This window comes from Perca flavescens, chromosome 7 (genome assembly GCF_004354835.1).
Source record: "Perca flavescens isolate YP-PL-M2 chromosome 7, PFLA_1.0, whole genome shotgun sequence".
Taxonomy (NCBI): domain Eukaryota; kingdom Metazoa; phylum Chordata; class Actinopteri; order Perciformes; family Percidae; genus Perca; species Perca flavescens.
The window spans coordinates 7,092,508-7,107,967 of NC_041337.1; the positions used below are offsets into that span (position 1 = coordinate 7,092,508).

The 15,460-nt window shown below is 40.4% G+C and overlaps 2 protein-coding genes across 3 annotated transcripts in view; both read left to right on the top strand.

Moving 5' to 3' along the window:
- The first annotated feature begins 3,879 nt into the window (after window positions 1-3,879).
- g0s2 (G0/G1 switch 2) lies at window positions 3,880-4,901 on the top strand. Its single transcript, XM_028583941.1, has 2 exons — window positions 3,880-3,934; window positions 4,249-4,901. The coding sequence occupies exon 2, from the start codon at window positions 4,263-4,265 to the stop codon at window positions 4,596-4,598; it is 336 nt and encodes a 111-aa protein (XP_028439742.1). The 5' UTR covers window positions 3,880-3,934; window positions 4,249-4,262; the 3' UTR covers window positions 4,599-4,901.
- Window positions 4,902-6,363: 1,462 nt separating this feature from the next.
- taf8 (TAF8 RNA polymerase II, TATA box binding protein (TBP)-associated factor) overlaps window positions 6,364-15,460 on the top strand; it is a 17,999-nt gene continuing 8,902 nt past the window's right edge. Inside the window, exons 1-2 of one of the 2 annotated variants that reach the window (XM_028582371.1) lie at window positions 6,364-6,747; window positions 9,763-9,922. In XM_028582371.1, the coding sequence (XP_028438172.1) occupies window positions 6,715-6,747; window positions 9,763-9,922 (193 nt within the window). In that variant the 5' untranslated portion in view covers window positions 6,364-6,714. The remainder of the gene's footprint in view (window positions 6,748-9,762; window positions 9,923-15,460) is intronic. The other variant, XM_028582370.1, reaches the window with a different exon arrangement.

The window sequence follows — 15,460 nt, forward strand, 5'->3', positions numbered from 1 at the left end:
CCCTTTTTGAACTGACCTCCAAACCAATTACCAGGCTGTACTTCTTCAGTAGATTAGATGGCATATCGACCCTTATGGCTCAGCCAGGATTACCAGTTCATGTAAATTACAGTCAGCCAGCACATACATAACATGTCATGTAACCCAGTTCAAACTGAAAGTTTCAGCTTTAATCACAACATATGAATCTGGATCAGAAGCTGAAATCCTCACCAATGTTTTGAAATGTGGTTGCCTTATAGCCATATTAGGTCATATTCAGTTTTCCCTGTCTTGCAGTTTACTGTAAGCCCTGGCCTTGGGTCACCAGCATTTGCTAACATGGAAACAACAGGCAGAGCCTAAATTTTAATAATATAAAATTAAATAAAAAAAAAACTGATCATATATCACTTTCAATGCCAATTGTATGTCCCTGCAAAACCTAATTAAAAAGTGTATGTGTGTGTGGGGGTGGGGATACAGATTATATCACTCTAAGATTCAGCTTTTAAATGACAGCAATACCCAGAATTTATCGTGTGGAATTCCTTTAGATTTGTACACTTCTTTTTCTTTAAGCTTTAACATTAAAACACACACACACACACACACACACACACACACACACACACACACACACGCACAAACCAAGACATTGTTGACTTGGAGAAATCCAAGAGACAGACTGTCTATTCAGGCAAAAGAAGCCAGAAATATGGGGCAAAGGTCTCCAAACAGTCTCCACCTTTTCCCAGCAGGGGCAAACATTATTGGCCAGAATCCAAACTCATATGTAAAGAGTTCATTATTGATGTGATATTACCAGCAGCGCTTGTGGAAAGGCTGCGCTCCAAAACTGACTAACGGGGGAAAGGTTGTTCTGGAGTTTCATCGCTGCTGAGCAAGAGTTCAAATGTTGATCACTAAACCATCAAAGAGTAGTTTCGCCATAAATTGTTAATTTTAAAGTTTGAAAATGATGACATGATGATCATGTTCTCCATTGTTTCTTTTAGTATTCTTTTGTAACCTTTGTGGCCCTCTCCTCCCTTCCAAGGCATTGTCTTTCAGTTGGTACAACAGCACGGCTCACAGATGGTCGACACTAAGAGTCTACAGCCATGCTATAGCAGCTCTGTGAGGAGGACGTTGCGCTACATGCTCACATCAGTATGCTAACATGTTGACAATGATAATGCTAAGATGTTGATGTTAGCAGGTATAATATATCTTTATATTCAATCTATGGATATAATGCTTACCATGTTCACTTTGTTAGTCTAGTGGGGTCAGCAACCTTTTTATTATGAAGTGCCATTTTAAAATTAGTGTGCCATATCAGCTTTAAGCCTGACATCATCTACCCAGCCCCCTGAGGCAGTGCCTTTGGTTGAGCTAAGGTTGTTGACCCCTGGTCTAGCATGTTAGCAAGCTAACATTTAGGCCCACAAAGTAAGGCTGAGGCGGATGGGAATGTCATTTGTATAGCAAATATTGGAGGAATCAAAAATTTTATTGATGATGGTACTGGAAACAAAGTTAGGAAATCACAAAATGTATACAATTCATGCCGTAGCAAGGGAACATGATGTTTCATGGCAATCCAACCAATAGTTATGCAGACATTTCACTCGGTGCGTTTGCAGTTTAACAAAATGATTATATTAGGGTTCAGGCAATACCCCGGTTTATTCAAATGCCATGAAACACCTTTCCCCGGGTAAAATGGGAGTTTTCATTTCCCGGCTAACTTCCTTAGTAACTATACACCTTAACCGGGGTGCAAAATTACAAATCCCACTATGGCATGCCAAGAACCGCCCTACGAAGCAGCTCGATTGGTTGGGGTCAGGCATTTGACCTCGAGTAGTTAAGGTTAGGATAGCCGACTGGTCAGGGCATAGGACCTCAACAAATGGGGTTACGTTACCTTGCGTAAGCATGGACGCCTGGCCAATAAATGCTATTGAAGCGCGGGTCTTGGCGTGGTCATAGTGGGATTCGTAATATCACGACCAGGGTAAGCTCAGGTTACACGTCTGCGCATGCTCCGTAGTGGTTTTTGACGCGGAAATAGAAGAGAGCCATTGAAAGCAACAGCAGCAAAAACAACAACAACAACACAAGCTTTAAACCTTTAAACCCACGGAGAACTTCACCCAAGAAGACCCATTTCTGGACCGATGAGGACACACAAAAGTTGTCCATGTTCTCCCCACTCTCCAAGTTGTTGTAATTATGACAAAGGTCAACTGAAAGAAAAAACCTTATTTCAACCAGTTGTACGTTGGCAGAGCCCCACCTACTGTACCGGAGGTAGAGTTACTCCGTCATTCTTCCCTTTCTTCCCATCTCATGTATACGGGGAGAACTAGCATAACCCGGTTATTCACTTAACCGGGGTAAGACCATACCCTGGTTACTGCTGCATGTAAATGCACTAACTCAGAACCACAAACGTCAACCTCATGGTGGCGCTGGAGGATTGACCAGAAGATTACCAGAGTTACTGCAATTCATCCTGAAGGGACCATGAATGTGTGCACCAAATTCCACAGCAATACATTCAGTGGTTATTAAGATATTTCAATAAGAAACTAAATGTCAATGACATGGTGGTGCTGAGGAAAAGTCAGGCGATCACCAAAGTCATCGGGATACATCGTCTGGGGACCATGAATGTCTGTAACCAAATGGCAATCCATCCGATAGTTGTTGAGGCGTTTCAGTCTGGCCCACAGTGGTAAACTGACAAACAAACCGACACTACCAATCCCAGAGATTTCCAGTGGGTCAACACTGAGCGCCGTGCCAATAATGACAGAAAGCCATTGTGTCACGCACCTGGTAGAGCCAGCATTCCAGGTGCCACTCCAAAAAGTGCGATTCCTGGGTCCAGTTGTATCTCCTTGCTACAAATTTTAGAGATTATTTTTTTTCTCGAAAAACTCCAACTAGAATGTCAAAAGACTAGGGCAACTCCAAAACAAATGGTACGGAGTGGCTTCATCCTGATGGCAGCGGCGGGAACAGGTTTTATCATAAAAATAAAACTAGATTATATGTTATGGTGCGAAGTGCCTCTAACATCTGGCGTGCAGATGTTGAACAGACATGCAGACTTCTCGTGACGTTGGCCTGTTGTCATTTTCACTGAGTGCAGATGACACATGTCTCTCCGTGACGAAGGTCAGACACATTTCACAACTCGCACGTCTGACCTCACTCCCTCCTCTTTGGCAGTGAAGGGACGAGGTCAAAGGGCAGAGGGTTTCAGACAAATACACACACACACACACACACACACACACACACACATGTTAACCCCTGCAACCTCTCACTGCTTCATGGTCAGTTCCATTGTAGGGGGCGAACATGATTGGAGGGGGATTCTATTGAATCGTTTCTTCTAGTAAACCTTATCTCCCAGTGTTCAATAAGGGGAATTCTATGTGTAGCCGTGCTGCTGTAACAATGCCTTCCAGCCAACACATAATGCGTTTAATATTTATTGTAACAAGCCACTCTTCTTGTTCAATGGTCAGTCACATGGGATATATTTGAATGTTAAACAGATTTATCTTCATTCTGTATCAGGAATTAGCATGGTTGGAGGTCTTTTTGAGACAGTTGGTAGATAGATAGATGGTTAGATCTGTATCTGTGGCAACACATGCAGACCTCATGTGATGTCACAAGCACAGTTTCCCCTACAGGGAATATTTGCTTCACTGCTTGCCCTAGAAACCCTTGCCCTTTTACCCAAACAAGCCCTAATCTCCAAAAAAAGCGATTTCAGTAGCCTCATGAATATGCATTCTGTCATCACTGTGGGAGTTAACCTGGCTCCATTAGTGTTTAAATTGCAGGATGTGCCCTTGTCTTTCTGCCTGCAAACGCCTGACTGGGGGAACACTGAGGAAAAAGTCGGAGCTTGGGGTCTGCTGCAAAAGTGAGTATCTGCCCCTCGATATCGGCATTTTTTTAAAGGGATTTCCAAAGTAAACTACTTTGTTTATAACACTATATCAAAAGAGTTGTTGCATGTGTAGTATGTGTTGCTGCTTTTTCTCTATTGCACTTCACACTTTTAGTATATTTATTATGGTATATGGCATTGTGTGTATTTATTATATTTTCTACTTGTCCTCATGCTTTTAAATTGCCCCCAGGGGATAAGTCATGTAATTAGAATTGAATTGAATTGAATTGAGAGTTTTTCGGACAATTTTCTGTAACCAAACTTCTTTGTTTTTTTTTCAACAGACTAATCACACACTATGGAAACCATTGGCGAGATCATCCCTTTCGCTAAGGAGATGCTAAACCAGAGGCCAGGCCGGGGCATGCTCAAGATCTACATGCTTGGCTCCACTCTGGCCATGCTCGGAGTCGTTGGTGGCCTGGTGGAGACTGTTTTGCTGCCATTTGTGCAGGAGGAGGAGACTGATGAGGACATGTCAGCAGAGCAGATTGGGGAGATGATGACGAAGAAGGAGAAGCACACTACCTTGGTTCACCCTGAAGGTGTGGACATGCTGGAGATGGTAGAGACCAAGGCCAAACATCTGGTGACTGCTCGGCGGAGAAACTCCATCCGCTTACATGCTTCTTAAAGAAACCCTCCCCTCCTGGTGTAAATGGACACAACACTTGCAATGTTAATGCTAATGGTGGTAAATTAAATCACCACATTGAACGGGTCACTTTGTACCCGTTCTTTTATGTCAGATTTGAATATGCAATTTGCCCCCGTTGACTGGAAAAAATGAGATACACTGAAAACTGCAGGGTACAGTAATGTCTGGCTGCTGGGCAGCAGATATTTGTGGATGTGACTTGATGAATGTGTTGAGAAAGAACTGGAACTTGTGTGATTAAATTCATTTTGCACTCTAATAAAGCTATTTTTTCGGCTAGCAACTGTTTCAGGTCTTATTTTAGAGTAATGTAGCCCTTTGTACACATTGCAAGAAAATCAAAGATGTATTTATAATGACACGACATACATTTCTAGATTCAGTTTTAGGCGCTGTTTAACTAAACTACATTTAACCATGGCACATTTGATCTTCTGTGTGGGAAATGTAGGCTATGCTTAGGATTGAGATTGCTGCTAAAATTACAAGAATAAAAACAATAGAGTCATACATGTAAAGTGTTTAATGAATAAAACTAACACTAGTGCCTGATAGAATAACTACAAAATAAGTACAAATGTAGTATAATAAGTAAACTAAAATAGAAAAGCAATATTGCGCATGTTGTTGAAAAGTAACAACATAAAAATAAAATCATGTGCACTAATATTGCCACGTGTTTTCCAATGTATGTTACTAATGAATATGAATAGGCATCTGCATATTCATATCTGTGCAATATTTATTTCCCCCCCTCCCATTGTGCTTTTTCTTAGCACCAGCATCTCTCACAAGCAGGGTTGGAAAGAAGTGTTCAAATCCTTTACTTAAGTAAAAGTAGCAATGCCACACAGTAAAAATACTCCAGGTAAAAGTCCTGCATTCAAATCTTACTTAAATAAAAGTAGGTAAGTATCATAAGAAAAATTTAGGCTACATAATGTTTTAAAAGCACTCATTCTTCACAAACAAATTGTCCCTGAATGTGTTTAACTATTATATATGATGGTTTTGGATTATTATTAGCTATATAATACTGCTGCATTATTGTGTATGCTGTATTTTACTGCATTATATTTAAGGTTGCACTGATTATATTATTATTTATAACAACTTTATATTGGATAGTTTAAAGGTGCAGTAGGTAAGACTTATAAAATTAACTTTCTGTCATATTTGCTAAAACTGACCCTATGTTCCAGTAGAACTACATGAAGCAGGTAATAAAAAAAAAAATCTGACTCCTCTGGCACTGACTCATGCACACGCATTAATTCTCCCTTGTGGGGGGAGGGGCTTAGGAGACCGTTTTGGGCTTTAACGGAAAGGGGGGAGGGACAGAGAAGTTGTCGATGTTCAAATGTTTTGGTTAAGCACTGGATCTTCGCAATCCTACCTACAGCACCTTTAATCTACAGCAATGCAAAGTACATAGTAATAAAGCTGTCAGACACATTTAGTGGAGTAAAAAGTACTTTTGCCTCTAACTAAGATGTAGTGGAGTAGAGGTATAAAGTTGCATCAAATGAAGTACTTCAAATTTAAAAGTACAGTACTGGAGTAAAAGTACTGTCACAACAAGTCTATCGATACATTCAGTGATGAAAATCCATATTTTGATTGACTCCTTGGAAATGTAGCAGGTGTAATTCTACATACAACCATAGACAGTATATGCATACAACCACTAGAGAGCGGTAATAAATATAGTGCGGGTTAATTTTTACTTCCGCCCCAGTGACGGAAACGACGACATAAATTCACACCGTGTTTACTTATGGCGGCTAAAACGGCCGTCGGAAAAATTACTTTTTTTCCACTATAGAGTTAAATTAGTTTACTCCAAAGAGCAGAGTACAAATAATCACATATGGCGGATCCTGTGGTTGCATCTAGAGGTTCACTGAATGAAGGAGGGGTATGTTAAGAGACGGTTTTCTTCTCTCCGTCATTAGCAGGATGTAGGCTAACGTTAGCTAACTTATCCGTTGGTTCGCAGTGTTTAGCTAACTGTTAGCAGTCAGTTGGAAGAGACTCGTCTGTACTGAATGTGTCTCAAGGAGTAATTTAAATAATTCCTCCTGAAGCCACAATGAGCCTGCTGTGCTTTATCACAGACGACAAGGTTAGCTACTTCATCGTTTATATAACGTTAGTTAATTTGTCTGTAAATGCTAACGTTATTGAATGAATATTTACCCGTCTGGACAAATGTTAGTATGTGTTAGCTAGCTAGCTAGCTTAATTTGCATGTCGTGGTCATATTTCTGTACAGACCGCAGTAACCCGCTAACAATATGAATTGCCTGCAATGTACAGTACGTAAAGTGTTAGTTTATTTGTCTGTATTTGTTAACCCTAACGTTACACCTGCTAATGCGTAGCTATATGGGCTACTGTAAATCCAGCCTGTCTAATAGCAGTGGTGGAAAGTAACTAAGTACATTTACTCAAGTACTGTACAATTTTAACAGACTTGTAGTTGAGTATTTCCGTATTATGCTACTTTAAACAATACATTGTATAGGGAATTATTGTGCTTTTTACTCAACTACAATAGGAATATAGAAAATATCTCATTGCGATTATTTTGTTTGAGATTCACAATATTGGAGGGAATCATTATTTTTGTATCGTTATTCTCATTTTCATTGTAAAATGTAAAAATGTAAATGATTTACAGTGTGATTTTTGCGAGGATCTGTACCAAACAAATGCGTTTTTTGTTTTTAGTCTGTAGGATAGGATTTGTAGGCCGGGCTGTCTCTGCAGCACCACAATACTTCATTCAGAATAGTTTGACACAAATTTTTGCCATTAACAAATATTGCGCCCCCTTGTGATTTGGTTATTGCAATAGTCCATATTACGATTTCGATAAAATTGTGGTTAATTGTGCAGCCCTACTGTTTACATACAGAATTATATGCTATCTAAAATTGGCTCCACATTGACCAACTATAACATTACATGTAGGTTTGTTAGTGATAAAAACAAAATAATATAATATTCTATAATAATAAAATACTGTGAAAGATGGAATGTAACTAAGTGCATTTACTCAAGTACTGTCATTGAATTCGAGCTACTTGTACTTTTCATGAGTATTTCCCTTTAATGGAACGTATACTTCTAACATTTAGAGGCAAATATTGTACTTTTTACTCCACTGACAGCTTTAGTTACTTTTCAGATGAGTTTTTCATCCCTTTCCTGTCCAGTGAAAACCATGTATCTCCAGATGTGTTAATGTTGAATGTTTGTGATAAACTGAATGATGAAGTGTTCCTTTTATAGGTTGAGTAAAACCTCCCTCTTCTTAAGCTGAAAACAGGGCTGTTTTTCTGACACCATAAAAAGTTTTAAATGTTTTTAGAGATACGTGATTCTCACAGGACAGCAACGCTAGAAACATATGATTTTATAGAAAAAAAATGGTTAATAATTGCGATTTTTCTGCCAGCTATTGCGATTATGCAAGGATGAGAACATAGATCATGAATTGCCCGAGATGCTGTTTTTCTTCCTTGTGTGGTCACCGGGACCCGAAGGACAAAACAAAGGTTAATGCAGCACCTTGGTGCTCGTTTGTACAGCATTTTGGTCAGCTTAAACAATGTTTAAATGTGCTCTAGAAACAAACTTTACTTACTTACTTTACAAGAGACAGGGTTTAGAGAGCAATTCAAAACAAAATAAACGGAAGTACGTAGTCCTTGTGTAGTCCTTTGGGTCCCGGTGACCCAAAGGACCACACAAGGGTTAAGCATAGAACATTGAACAGTCAAACACAGAAACATATTACAACAGCAGCATCTACATATTGTACTTTCTATGATCAGGGTTAAATAAAGTTAAAAATAATAAATGAAAAATCCACTGAAAATAGGAAATTTCTGTAAAAGATCTGTGATATGCAACATTATTCCAGCATTTAACTTGTGAAGAAAATAATAAGAGGAAAAGAGTGTGTAGTTTCTGTCTCCCCAATGAGGAATTCTAATTAATGACAACAAAACTGTCGGCGCGTCCACATGATACAAACCTTCCGTGATCGCGCAGTTGCTTGTAGCCAAAAGAGGACACGGAGGATTAAAAAAAACATGATGGACTCTTACAAAGAGGTCATTTATCTGATAGATAGCTGATAGTCTTAATTAGCTTTGTGTCGACTCATTTGGCAACGGCTTGAATGTAACGGACGTTCATTAATATCAAAAAGTTACACACTAAAGCTTTAAACCAAATATTGCACCAAACGTTCAACTAAATATTCACGTTCGATTAATTGCGGCCTTCACGATTAGCCAATCCCATTCATTCCTTTCTTTCTTTGATTTTTTTTTAAATGACGCTGTGTAACCAGTAACATAGCTCAAACAGTGTTTGCTGTTTGACTGCTCATGACTGTTTTCCAAGATGGCGCCCGCATATAAACATGAACGCTACTGTCTTTATAATCTATCTTTTTAATAACCTGTCTCTACACAAAGTTCTCAATGCTTCGGTTTGCATATAGGGACCCTCATTATGCTACCGTGGAAGTGTGGTGCTCTTTTGAGCCTTGTTAGTGGTATAGAAATAGAGATTTACCCTCTGCCCCGACAGCTAGCGTTACAAGCTAATCACCGGTTTGCGGTAGCTTATTTCAAGCTAGAAACACATTCGATTAGCATGAGAACATATCCCAGAGAACGATCGACTCTGTACACGTTATTAACCCCTAGGGTCATTTTGCGCTGGAATTGTCCTTGTAGTGTAAAGGATCAGAGTACTTCTTCCATCATTGTCAACTAGTAAAGGCTGACACAATGAGGCACATTAACTCCAGCATTTGACTTATTCTGAGCAGGTCTCGTGACTTCAATAAAATAGTGAATTACTGTTAGACCAAAAACACTAACACACCTTGTTATTAAGAGTTACTCATAACTCAAAACTTTTACATAGCCTACATGGTAATACTATGTTAATGTTTTTTTATATTCTCAATTAATTTGATTGTTTTAAGAGCTTTGTACCTTCATACTCAATGTTTGTTGTTTCATGCTGTAATGTGCCTGTTTAATCAGTTTATTACTCTTTACTGTTCTAATGCATTTTGTCTTACCTACTATATTATTTCATGTATGTTTTTTAGCGTGGGAGTAGTGGTAAAGCAGCTACCAGCCCTGCAGAGAACTACCACCTGGCCCGACGTCGCACCCTGCAGGTTGTTGTCAGTGCCCTCCTGACAGAGTGTGGCTTCGAGAGTGCGGAGAAGGCAGCGGTGGAGACACTCACTGAGATGATGCAGAGCTGTATGTATCAGTCCTAAAGTAGATGTGCCCTTGGTCATTTTCCTCAGAGCTGCATATTTTCATATTTGTGTGTTAAAATAAAAAAAAAAACGGCGCACAACTCTTCCCCAGGGCACCATGCTGTATTCACCAAATGGTTTCGTGAAACTGTTTAGTCCTCAAAGCATAGACTGTAAAAAAAAAAAAAAAAAGATGGACGATGCATCTCCACTTCCTCACACTGTACAAAAGTGTAGCCAAAATATCCCCGGTACGGCCACCATCAAAATGCTTAAATTTTGATGTTGTGTTTTCAAGGTTTGAAAAGTGCTTGAATTTTGGATAAAATGCTTGAAATTGTAACTGTATTTCTTTCACAACAAATACCTAACTTACTGGATAGTTAGTTTATTAAATGGAGAAATAAAATATTGGAGAGCATAAAATTAAACCTGCTCGCTGTGTGACTGCGATCTGCCACCACGCCAAGACCCGCCCTAGGAAGCAGCTCGATTGGTTGGGATAAGGCATTTCACCTTGAGTGGTTAAGGTTAGGATAGCCGATTGGTCACGGTTATGCTACCTTGTGTAAGCATCGTGGACACATGGCCAATAAATAGCATTGAAGGGCGGGTCTTGGCGTTGCCGTAGTGGGATTCGTAATATCGCTGCCGGCAGGTTGTCGTTTCAATGAACGTTGGCTGGAAGATGAAAAATACAAATTATGGATTAAACGGGGACAAACCCTACGAGTTGCCTCTTGTAAAGTCTGCAAAAAAGACGTGAAGCTTTTCACAATGGGCGAGTCTGCGCTCTCCAGTCACATGAAGTAAGTTTCAAGTAAGCCAACTGAAGTAGCCTACAGTGCACGTTAGCGCCAGTTAGCACCGATTTGTTTACGCTAGTAACTTCTAGCTAGGAATTCGCAGGCTAAGTGACTGAGAGTATTTGGTGTGATATTGTAATGTTAGTATTTGTGGAATATGCAGCGAACATAGCCAAAGTTACATCACCGTAACTGTACCGTTAACTACCCGCAAATTAAAACGTGCAAACTTTAGCCCGGTGCATAACAACAATCGTTGATTGCTGAACAGAAATCATGTCATACAAGTAGCCTACTGTAAGGTTGAGGATGGCCTTGTGCAATATTTACACTGCTCTATTCCAGTAGATAAATGTATATGTCTTGGCAATGAAATACTTTTTATTTTATTTTATTTTTTTATTAATATAGGCTATTTATCAGGCAGGTGCCTGTGCACTGTCAGTCAAAATGGAATTACAGGTTGTTGTTGCACTGTCTCAGATTTTGTTCAAACCTTGTCTATATCAAGAATGTGTCCCAAAACCAAGGCCTGTAAAATATTTTTGTTCAAATCCTTTGTCTTCATATTTTTAGCCCTTGAAATTACTAAAGTTTTACAGCCTGAAAATTAGAGGTGTGAATCTTCACTGATCTTTCGATTCGATTACGATTATCATGTCTTTGATTTGATATCACAATGCGTCAAATACATTTTTCTATTAAAGCCATGTAGGATATTTAATCTATAGCTTTTCAAGCTTCAAAAACAAAACATTCTGCAGTGCTCTAATACTAAATAAATTTGATACATAAAACTACAGCACTAAGCACATGGCACTTCCTGAATGTGGAAAACATAACAGAATATGCAAATGGAAATGTTGTTAGGCCTACATCAAATTGTAAACAGAAATAATCGATTATGAGCCGGCCGATTATCAATGCAGCATTGTCCATTTCCACGATTCGATGCATTGATTATTTGATTAATTTCAACACCTCTACTGAAAATCACATTATCTGGAAGCAATATTTGGGCATTAATTCATAGGCAGCCCAAACTTTGTAGGTTGGAAGACAAAAATGTCAATATGACTGAACCATTACAAGTTTGTACAGCATGCCCTAGATTTGGAAAAAAGTGTGAAAGGACATTAAGGGTAGCATAAACTTTGAGCAAAATCTAAGAGGGTGCACCACCTTATACCCTGGATTTTGACACATAATGACCTAGCTGCATGTCATTTGGCTCAGATCCTCCCACTCAGCTTGTCTCCATAGCTGTCTTACTGTATGTTATGGTATGAACCATGAAGAGATTAAACATTTTAAAGGTGATAATTCAGGGTTAGTGAAGTTAACCTGTCGAGTGATTTTTGTTTGGGGTAATTGTTTTTACACTGACTCAGGCAGGTTAGATGGCAAGCAAAGTCTACTTAGACAGTGATACATTTTGAAAAACAAAACTTGTGTTTTGCTTAAATATCTGATCCTTCTGCTATTCCGAAATACAATTTTGGCTGTTTCTAGTATTGTCTTTTAATGTGACAAAAACACTAAATAATAATTTTGACTATGTATTGGTATATATTTTACAGTGGTGTAAGGTGCTGAAAGAAACTTTAAATGGACCTTAAAAGTGCTTGAATTTGACCTTGGAAAAGGTGTACGAACCCTGAAAATGAACACAAACATCAGAACTTCCTGAAATGACAGAAGTTTGGTCCATGTCCCATCCGCTTAAAGGAACACGCCGACTTATTGGGACTTTAGCTTATTCACCGTAACCCCCAGAGTTAGATAAGTCGATACATACAGTGGGGGAAATAAGTATTTGACCCCTTGCTGATTTTGCAGGTTTGCCCACTTACAAAGAATGCAAAAATCTACAATTGTAATCATATGTACATTCTAACAGTGAAAGACAGAATCCCAAAGAAAATTCCAGAAAATCACATCATATGAATTTATTAAAATTGATAACCATCTGATGAGGAAAAACAAGTATTTGACCCCCTGGACATACAGCAAGTATTCTGGTTCCTACAAGCCAGTTAGTCTTTCTTTAAGACACAGCCCCAATCCGAATCAATTATCTACATCAAATACACCTGCCTCACCTCGTTACCTGTATAAAAGACACCTGTCAACACCCAAACAACCAGCATCCAACATCACCAACATGGGCAAAACCAAAGAGCTTTCTACGGACATCAGGGACAAGATTGTTGATCTGCACAAGGCTGGGATGGGCTACAAGAGAATCGGAAAGCAACTTGGAGAGAAAAGATCAACTGTCGGTGCAGTTATCAGGAAATGGAAGAAGCACCACACCACCGCCAACCTCCCTCGGTCTGGGCCTCCACACAAGATCTTGCCTCGTGGGGTGTCCCTGATCATGCGAACGGTGAGGAATCATCCCAAAACCACAAAGGGGGAACTGATGAATCAACTGAAGGCAGCTGGGACCACAGTTACAAAAGAAACGGTTGGTAACACACTACGCCGTCATGGATTGAAATCCTGCAGCGCACGCAAGGTCCCCCCGCTCAAGAAGAAACATGGACAGGCCCGCATGAAATTCGCCATTCACCACCTGGACGACTCAGAAGAGGCCTGGAAGAAGGTGATGTGGTCAGATGAGACCAAAATAGAACTTTTTGGCCTCAACTCAACTCGTGTTTGGAGGGCAAAGAACACTATCCCCACCGTCAAGCATGGTGGTGGCAACATCATGCTTTGGGGGTGCTTTTCAGCCAAGGGGACGGGACAACTCCATCGTATTGAGGGGAGGATGGACGGGGCCATGTATCGTGGAATTCTGGACCGACATCTCCTTCCCTCAGTGAGAGAGCTGAAGATGGGTCGAGGATGGGTGTTTCAGCACGACAACGACCCTAAGCACACCGCCAAAGCAACAAAAGAGTGGCTGAAGAAGAAGCACATCAAGGTTCTGGAGTGGCCTAGCCAGTCTCCAGACTTGAATCCGATTGAAAATCTTTGGAGGGAGCTTAAAATTCGAGTTGCCAGGCGACAACCTCGGAACCTGAATGATTTGGAGGCTGTCTGCAGGGAGGAGTGGGCCAACATCCCTGCCGAAATGTGCACAAACCTTGTCACCAACTATAAAAACCGTTTGACATCTGTGCTGGCCAATAATGGCTTTTCTACAAAATATTAACATGCTGTTTGTCCAGGGGGTCAAATACTTGTTTTTCCTCATCAGATGGTTATCAATTTTAATAAATTCATATGATGTGATTTTCTGGAATTTTCTTTGGGATTCTGTCTTTCACTGTTAGAATGTAACCCCCAGAGTAAGATAAGTCCATACGTACCCTTCTCATCTCCGTGCGTGCTGTAAGGCTGTCTGACGGCTCCAGCGGCATCAGGCCAGCACAGAACATGCAGGTGACTGGTTCCAGTAATCCTACTGCTCCGAATAAGTGACAAAATAACGCCAACATGTTCCTATTTACATGTTGTGATTTGTAGAGTCACATCGTGTACAAAAAACGTAACATGAGACACAGCCACCTTCTATCCCTAAACAAACCGGGAACTATATTCTTAGGCGGAAGAATATAGTACTTTGGCGGAGTGATATGCTCGCAGCAAGCCTGTCTGAGAATATAGTTCCCGGCTTGTTTACGGTTAGAAGATGGCTGTGTCTCATGTTACATTGTTTTTTGTACACGCTGTGACTCTATAAATCACAACATGTAAATAGGAACATGTTGGCGTTCCTTTGTCACAATTTGGAGCAGTAGGATTACTGGAACCATTCACTTGCAGGATGTGTGCTAGGCTAAGCTAATGCTGGTGCCGTCAGACAGCGTTACAGCACGCACGGAGATGAGAAGGGTACAGTGGGGGAAATAAGTATTTGACCCCTTGCTGATTTTGCAGGTTTGCCCACTTATAAAGAATGCAAAAATCTACAATTTTAATCATATGTACATTCTAACAGTGAAAGACAGAATCCCAAAGAAAAATCCAGAAAATCACATCATATGAATTTATTAAAATTGATAACCATCTGATGAGGAAAAACAAGTATTTGACCCCCTGGACAAACAACATGTTAATATTTTGTAGAAAAGCCATTATTGGCCAGCACAGATGTCAAACGGTTTTTATAGTTGGTGACAAAGTTTGTGCACATTTCGGCAGGGATGTTGGCCCACCTCCCTGCAGACAGCCTCCAAATCATTCAGGTTCCGAGGTTGTCGCCTGGCAACTCGAATTTTAAGCTCCCTCCAAAGATTTTCAATCAGATTCAGGTCTGGAGACTGGCTAGGCCACTCCAGAACCTTGATGTGCTTCTTCTTCAGCCACTCTTTTGTTGCTTTGGTGGTGTGCTTAGGGTCGTTGTCGTGCTGAAACACCCATCCTCGACCCATCTTCAGCTCTCTCACTGAGGGAAGGAGATGTCAGTCCAGAATTCCACGATACATGGCCCCGCCCATCCTCCCCTCAATACGATGGAGTTGTCCCGCCCCTTGGCTGAAAAACATCCCCAAAGCATGATGTTGCCACCACCATGCTTGACGGTGGGGATGGTGTTCTTTGGGTTGTACTCGGTGTTCTTTGCCCTCCAAACACGACGAGTTGAGTTGAGGCCAAAAAGTTCTATTTTGGTCTCATCTGACCACATCACCTTCTTCCAGGCCTCTTCTGAGTCGTCCAGGTGGTGAATGGCGAACTTCATGCGGGCCTGTACATGTTTGTTCTTGAGCAGGGGACCTTGC

What these genes read in the sequence shown, in the direction of transcription:
- g0s2 (XM_028583941.1), top strand. Translation starts at nt 4,263, where the DNA reads ATGGAAACCATTGGCGAGATCATCCCTTTCGCTAAGGAGATGCTAAAC.